This window comes from Lactuca virosa, chromosome 8, assembly GCF_052849685.1.
Source record: "Lactuca virosa cultivar CGN04683 chromosome 8, Lactuca_virosa_CGN04683_v6, whole genome shotgun sequence".
In the NCBI taxonomy this organism is placed as follows: Eukaryota; Viridiplantae; Streptophyta; class Magnoliopsida; order Asterales; family Asteraceae; genus Lactuca; species Lactuca virosa.
The window spans coordinates 63960514-63968143 of NC_136433.1; the positions used below are offsets into that span (position 1 = coordinate 63960514).

General features: G+C 36.8%; 1 protein-coding gene across 1 annotated transcript; it reads right to left on the reverse strand.

The window, feature by feature from the left end:
• Positions 1–732: 732 nt before the first annotated feature.
• Positions 733–4305, reverse strand: LOC145131664 (ubiquitin receptor RAD23d-like). Its single transcript, XM_079066320.1, has 9 exons — positions 4009–4305; positions 2511–2672; positions 2276–2415; positions 1977–2193; positions 1737–1880; positions 1503–1637; positions 1308–1414; positions 1146–1224; positions 733–1046 (listed from the first exon to the last, which is right to left on the reverse strand). Exons 1-9 carry the CDS (start codon positions 4072–4074, stop codon positions 930–932), a joined length of 1167 nt encoding a protein of 388 aa, XP_078922446.1. The 5' UTR covers positions 4075–4305; the 3' UTR covers positions 733–929.
• Positions 4306–7630: the final 3325 nt, after the last annotated feature.

Sequence of the window (7630 nt, forward strand, 5' to 3'; positions counted from 1 at the left end):
AAAATTACACTAACTGCCGGAATCGGAGCAGTGGCCCGGGACCCCCCGAGCTCAACTAATGTCCGCCACTGCATCTAGCTCCCTTACCCAGTTCCCAATTCAGATCGAATATTCATGATATGTTGCTGTTGCTATAGCTAGTGCTATTGCTATTGATGTTTTATCATAATAATAATCCAACTAGCTATAAACTATTTTTTTCATCTTGTTTAAATTGTAAGATTGGTTGGTTAAAAGGCATGCGTATAAAAAGTGTTTGGACATATAAACATTTGCCTTGGTTATAAATGGTGTATCATCTTTTCCAGACCCTAAGAGACATCCGCGACTATGGGTTAAATTATAGACTTCCGACTAATATGTCATTCGGAGTCGATGACACATCCATAAAAGCTTTTTGCTTCACTAAACTACATCATTGGCTAGAAAAAAAAATTATAATTGCTTGAAACAAAAAGATGGAATTCACCTTAATTGTTTATAGGTCGTTTTTCGTGTTTGGTTTATTCTTTCATTATAATTAAACAAAAAGATGTGGTTTTGTTTTCTAAAACCTAATATACCAACCTAGACATTCACATGATTCAAACATACAACTATCTGTCACACCTAGTTTCATTGTCACACCTAGTTTCATTGTTCTATTAATATCAGTCTCAGTCCCAATCATAGTCCGAATGAGGACATGGATAAAGGTCAGATGAAGACCACAAGGTGAAAAGAAAACAATGCTAAAAAAAAGACCAAAGACTTTAGTTGCATTTGAATTTTTTTTCCTTGTTTTGCATCACTCCATATCCATCCATCCAACCCCTCACTCCATATCCATCCATCCAACCCCATTAAGAAGTATATTCACTCTCACCAAATTAAAACAGAAGACATGAAATTGGAATAGGAATAGGAATATAAAAAAAGACAATCTCTGACTACTCTTCAAACTCATGCATATGATCTAACAGGTAATTAGCAGCCAGCTCTTCATTCTTGTTGCATGCAAAAAACACCTCCAACACCAACGCCCTATCAAATCCCATCGCTTCAAGCTATACGCATTTTTTTTTATATAAAATTAAAAATAAATGTCAATCATTTCCAAAAACAAAACCAAATTCAAATCAATACCACAAATAGAAACAGCTTACACGCTCAATAGATTCCCGCTCCTCAGGTGTCACAGTCACCGACTGTGGCACGGCTGCCCCAAGCTGCCCAAGTGGGTTCCTGTGTCAAAGACCATTTTACCCTTATATTCCAAAAGACAATTTTCACAATAGTCAAGGGCAAAAGGGTAAATAAAAACATACTCTCCAGCTTCAACAGGTTCGTTGATCAAACGAAGGAAATCAGCTTGGTGCTCTTGAATCAGTCTAACAAGATGCGGATTTTGCTTCCCCAATTCTTGAAGCATCGGCTAAAAAAAAATACAAAAATAAAAATAAAATAAAATAATAAAACATATTTATAATTCAAGAGAAATAAATAGAAAGTATGATAAATACCTGCAAGATTTGAGGATTCGCCTGCACCATTGCCCGGAAAGCCTGAAACTGAGGGCTGTTCCTCAGGAAATCCAAGTTGCCACCACCACCACCACCACCCGCCGCCGCAGCATTGGCGGCCATATCAGGAAGACCCTACCCAAAAATTTAAAAAAAAATCAAAGTTTAGGGACCAAATGTGGACAAACTCAATAGTTGGATGAAAATTTTCAACCTAAACCCTAATTTGCATACCTGAGGAAAGAGGTCCAATGGATTTGCATTTGGACCACTTGGAAGGACAGCTGGCGGTTGTGTGGTTTGGGGGATGACAGCTGGCGGCCCTTGCACTGGTGGGGCGGCGGTTGCTGGTGGGACTTCAGCTTGCTCAGGGATACCCTGACAAATGACATCATAAATAGAATAACATTAAACATTTATTTATTTTTTTATTCAAAGGATTAAATAAGTAAATGAGGATTCAGGGGTACTTACGGAATATAAATATTCAACAGCTCTTTCAGGGTTGTTGAAGGCGGCACGAAGGGCACGAATGACAGTGTCCCTGTCCCATGTCCCGCCACCCATATCAAGAATCTGCTGGATTGCACCTTCCAAATTGGTTCCTGCAACCAGATGTGATGCCGCCTGCCCATACACATTTTCCGGCGGAGCTATGGCGGTGTCTGATGGTGGAGGCGCAGTGGCAGGTCTGCATGGAGTCAGGGGCAGAAATGGAAATTTTATTTTTTTATAAACTGAATACAAGAGGAGTTATATAAAGTAAAACTCACGGTGTCACAGTAACAGGAGCCGCCTGAGGCTGAGGGGCTGCAGCCACTGGAGGAGCAGGGGCGGCGGCAGTGGCGGCACTTGGCTGAGCCGCCTTTGAGGCAGGTGCTGATCTTGAAGCTTCACCGGAGGTGGTTTTGTTCTGTAACGAATGTAGAGTTGGTAATAAATGAGATAAGATGAAGATGAAGATGAAATTACTATTTTACCCTTGGATAAATTCATGTATATTTTTACCTTGGATAACATAATGACAATAAAACTATTTTCAGCAACTTTGTTTTCATCCAAAGTGGTTCCATCTTTAAGAACTTTCCCCTGATGGATAAGCATTTGTTGTCCAGCTGGATAAACATCTGCTCCTTGAACAGTTTCGATGTTTTTCTTCACATCAGCAACCTGATTTATAATAATAATTAGTCATTCTAATAAAAAAAATAGGTAAAAAGTGTAATGGTGGAAAGTAGAAACATTTATTGTAAAGAAGCTTTGTATCATTATATACTTTGTAAACACTTTCGATTGTGATATAACATTGGATTAAAATGATGAAAACATTGGATTATATATGCATTTAGAGTAACAATATTAAGGTAACTAAATACGCTTGCCATGCAGAACCCTACAACAATAATTATTAAAAGAGGAAAGTCAAGGTATCACTCATAATTGAATAAATATGTGGTTGAGAATCATGCCATAACTAATGCACCAACAATTTTTGCATCACATAGATAGAAGGAATCATCATCTTAACTATATAATGGCACAAGGAAAACATATTACAGCAAAATAAGGATTGCAATTAACAATTTCACAACTCAAAATTTAACTTCCTAGGTTTAAAAAAGTTGAGAAATAAAACTGACCCTAAAAATGTGCATTATCAAGAAAACCACCATCGATTGTGATAAAATTCATTTTTTTTCCAAAAACAACAACATGATATCCAATAGTGCATGTTGATTGATAAGCCTAGGCAAATGTGGCATAATTAGATCAGCCATCAACTTAGAAACATCACATAAGGATACAAAAGTCTAAACTAATGATGCGCATATCAACTAATTCAATAAAGAATGGTACCTTATATGCTCAAATATACAGCTATCTAAAACACAATACAACAAATTGACTTCACAACAAGTTGTGATTTAATTGATTTCCTAAATGAGATGAGTTTCAGCTAAGTGTAATCAAATATAGGATTGTGTAACTGTAAGCCAATCTGGTTAACTCCCTGCATAACAGTAACCAGGCACAATCATATATGGATTTCACATCTTTCCACAAAAGGATTCCCAAATTGGATAAAATAAACCTACACACAAGTAACCAAGTAGATGGCTGCATAAGCAAGAAACATGCTTCAGCTTGCGCAATAACGTTTGACAACCAGTTTTATATCACAACCCAACTAATTCTTATATCAACTGAGCACAACCACGCAATTATACCTACTACGAGAGACTACTGAATCCAATTCTCCCAATCTTTACTCTAATTTCGGTGAATTCACAGGAAAAAAGAACATAGAAAGATTGAGAAGTCCATGCTTAAACCCTTCTAAAAGATCCCTAAATGTTACAACTCTACAGCAAAAAACAAAAAACACTCGTTAAACTTTCTCGAGTTAAATTACTGATCAAATAGCGCATAAAACCCTAATCTCCGATGAATCGCACGTATAAACATTTGGATTCCATAAAAAAATCAGAGGTAAATCGAAACAAACCGTGTCTTCGGGTTTCACTTGGATTTCGAAGTGAGTCCCCTTCAACGTTTTGACAAAAACCTTCATCCTTCAGTCTGTCGTCTAGAGTATAGAGTTGCAACTCAATCGAATATACGCTTCCGATCTGACGTATAAACAGGGATTACAAGGAAGAGGAAATCGGAATCAAGAACGGATATATAAAAAACTGAATCAAACCGATTTCGACTCCTGTGTGTTGTGTTTGTGCAGAGTACCCTACCCCAATTCTCAAAGCAAGAAGAAAGGTGGAGTAGGTATCACGCGTTCAGAGTCTTGTGTGTGAGACGCGCCGTAGGATTTGGGATCTATTTATTCTATTCCGTAAAAGTGAAAAATAGACAAATTTCACAAATGGTCCTTATTGTTTTAAATTTGTCCCCAATATATAAAACCTTTTTTTGCATTAATGGTCTGTTTCGATAAAACTTTGCACGCCAATGGTTCTTATTACTAACACCGTCAGTTTTTCTATTAAATATAACATGAAAAATACTATATTGCCCCTCTTTTATTTCATTACTCTCACTCTCTCTCTCTCTCACACACACACAGATCCATAAGGATCATTTGGAGGCTTCTTTTGTCTTTCATTCATCATCTATCTTCACTCTTTTAAAAAAACCCCAAAAAATCACACCCGTCATAGCTTAACTACCGTCACTCACCAAAGTTAGATCGTCGTCGTACACCATAGCTAGACCGACCGTCGCCACTCACCATAGTCGAACAACCATCATCAATGATATGTAATGTGCCATCACCGACCCCCGCTGCTGTCACTTACCACCATCACCCTCACATGTATGCTCTGATATGCTCGATTTTGTCGATCTTCTCTCTGTCGCCACCAACTGTCGTTGTCGGTCTGCTCCTTCGTCATCAACTACCACCATCTCCATCATTGTGTCTTCAATCTCCATATGAGGAGACCATGAAATTCATCAGACCCAACCACCACCATGAAGTCAATCCCAAAGGTCTATATTTCTGAAACTTCGACCTTACCCACCAAACATTGTGTTTCTAGGTTCAATTTAAGTGGGGGCAAGATTTGAAGATTTTCAAGAATAATCAATTTTCTAGGTTTGTTTCTAGAATTGAAATCGATTTCTAAATTTAAAATAAAATAAATAAATAAATAAATAAATAAATAAATAAATAAACTTATGGGTTTGCAAGAACAATCTATTTCATATGTGTCTATTCATATCTATTCTACGTTAAGGGTTAATGGAATCAAAGAGGTAGACAATGGTGCTTAATTAAATCGAAGCTAAAATCATCCCACAAATGGAATCAGAAATCGTGTGTGCTTTTCGGTAGATTAACTCATCGGGTGAACTCTTTTCATACTTTCCATGCAACTTAGATTAAACCACTGATGGGTTTTGATAACGAAAAATGATCAATTTTATAAAACAATTTTAAGAACGGTAAATGAAAGACTTTTCTAATAACTAGTTTATTTGAAAATCATTTCAAAAAAAACACCACGATGATCCAAGTACATGAACTAGAAAGATAACAACAACCATAGGATGTTTTAAGAGATAACCTTTGAAGCCTTTGATCCCACTTGGAATTACGGGAGTTGATGAAGATAGCAAAAGCTCAAGAAAATAGTTTATATACAATGTATCCACCATCAAGAATAAGACATTTGGAATACTAGTTCTCATCTTCGTTGAAGTACTTCTTAAGCCTTTAAGTGCTTATCTTAAATAAGCACTAAAGGATAAGAACAAAAAGACATGAAAAGGAAGGAGAATAGTGATTTCGTTTTTCACTTGAAAGAGAAAAAAAAAACTAGCCAAAAATGCTAGCCCCATGCATTCTTTTATAGTCTCGTGTAAGTAAAGTTTTTACCTTATAATAATATAAAGTAATATTAGTCTTTTAGAAGCATGGAGAACAAAGGAGGTAGGTTGAAAAGCAACCTCCATGGTTGAATAAAATATTCGGCCATGTCCTCTTAAGAAGAAGACAAAATGTTAGGCTAGTTTCTTTAACCAAAAAACTAATTAACTAGTAAGTCCATAGTTTATCAAAGTGTCCAAAACTTTGTACATGACTTATTAAATCATATTATATGATATAATAACCAGTTTTTCTCTCTTTAATTATTATTTTCACAAAAAACAATTATTCCCTAATTAAATACAAGAGTTGATTTTATTTATTAATAATCATATTAGTAATAAGTATTCAAAATGTGCCAACTTGATAAATGTATGACCATATAGGATCATATGTTATTATAAGTATCATTAAATAATGATTCTTAAGCATATAGATCCAACAATCTCTCACTTGTATAAGATTCATTACATATTGACATAGATGATAGTTGGCGTCTAGCAACAGGCTACTGTCCCTAACAAGACACGAAGGGTGTCATCTTATGTAACGCCCGTAGATCCGGGCTAGTCAATTTAGAGATAATGAGCATCAAAAATGAGTTTTTGATAGAAGATTATTTAGAAGGAGTAATCTTAACCAAGTTGTAGAATATGTCACAAGGGTTCCGTACATATAAAGAATGCCGAAATCCGAGTTATAAAGAAGAAGTTATGGCCCGTCGAAGTTTCGCGACAAAACCAGCACGACACTACGCGACGTAAATAGTGAATTTACGATAAATGACTTTTTGGCCTTAGTGATCTAATCAAAAGTTGTAGTATACATTAAACCGAGAGCGTGCATAAAAAGAACCCCCAAATCTGACTTCGTATGAGGAAGTTATGGTTTTTCTAAGATTTGGCCTAGCAGTGCACGGCCCGAAACTCGAATTTTAGATCGAGCGGTTTTTGGCCAACACGACCTACATGAGAATTGAATATCTCATTAATAGGAACTCAACGACAAAAATACAGACAAAAACGGAGTCTGTATGTAGAAGTTATGAATTTTACGCAGATATTTAACAGTGTAGTCACCTTCTACTGTTAAATTTACGATCGGTCGAGAATTAGACGACGGAGTCAAAAGAAAAGTTGTAGATCTTATTTTTACCTACGCGTGGATATAAAGAACGTCAAAAACGGAGCTCGTATGCGGAAGTTCCGGATTTTAGAAGTCAGAAGTGTGCTGTGCGAAAATGGGTGATGTGTCACAATCTTGGCCATTGCTTTCTCCCCAAGTCTTGCCACCAGATGGTGACATGTGGCACCAAGTTCAGCCATATTTCACCCTATAAATAGAACACCTCCCACCCTCATTTTCTTCACACATTTCCCATTCTTTCTTCTTTCTACACTCTCTCTAAACCTCCCAAAAACTACCCTAGCGCTAGAAGAAAGCCCCGGAGCGGTCGACGGCTCCGAGAAGAAGAGCTTTCGGCTCGGAAGTCCTGCCCCTGCAGAGCCCGGCTTCTAGCCAAACCCCCTCGTAGGTAAGATACGCCTACCTAATTTTTAATATAGCTTTTATTTAAATATAGTAACGTTATTAGGACCTTATAATAATTATTTGAGCTATTATTATGGGTTATATAAGTGTCATTATAATATCTTTTTAACCACTCGCGGTACGGGGAATCCGGATTGAAGGGCCGCCTGGGTTGTTGGATTTCAGAAGTGCTATATGCCAAAATGATCCTGCC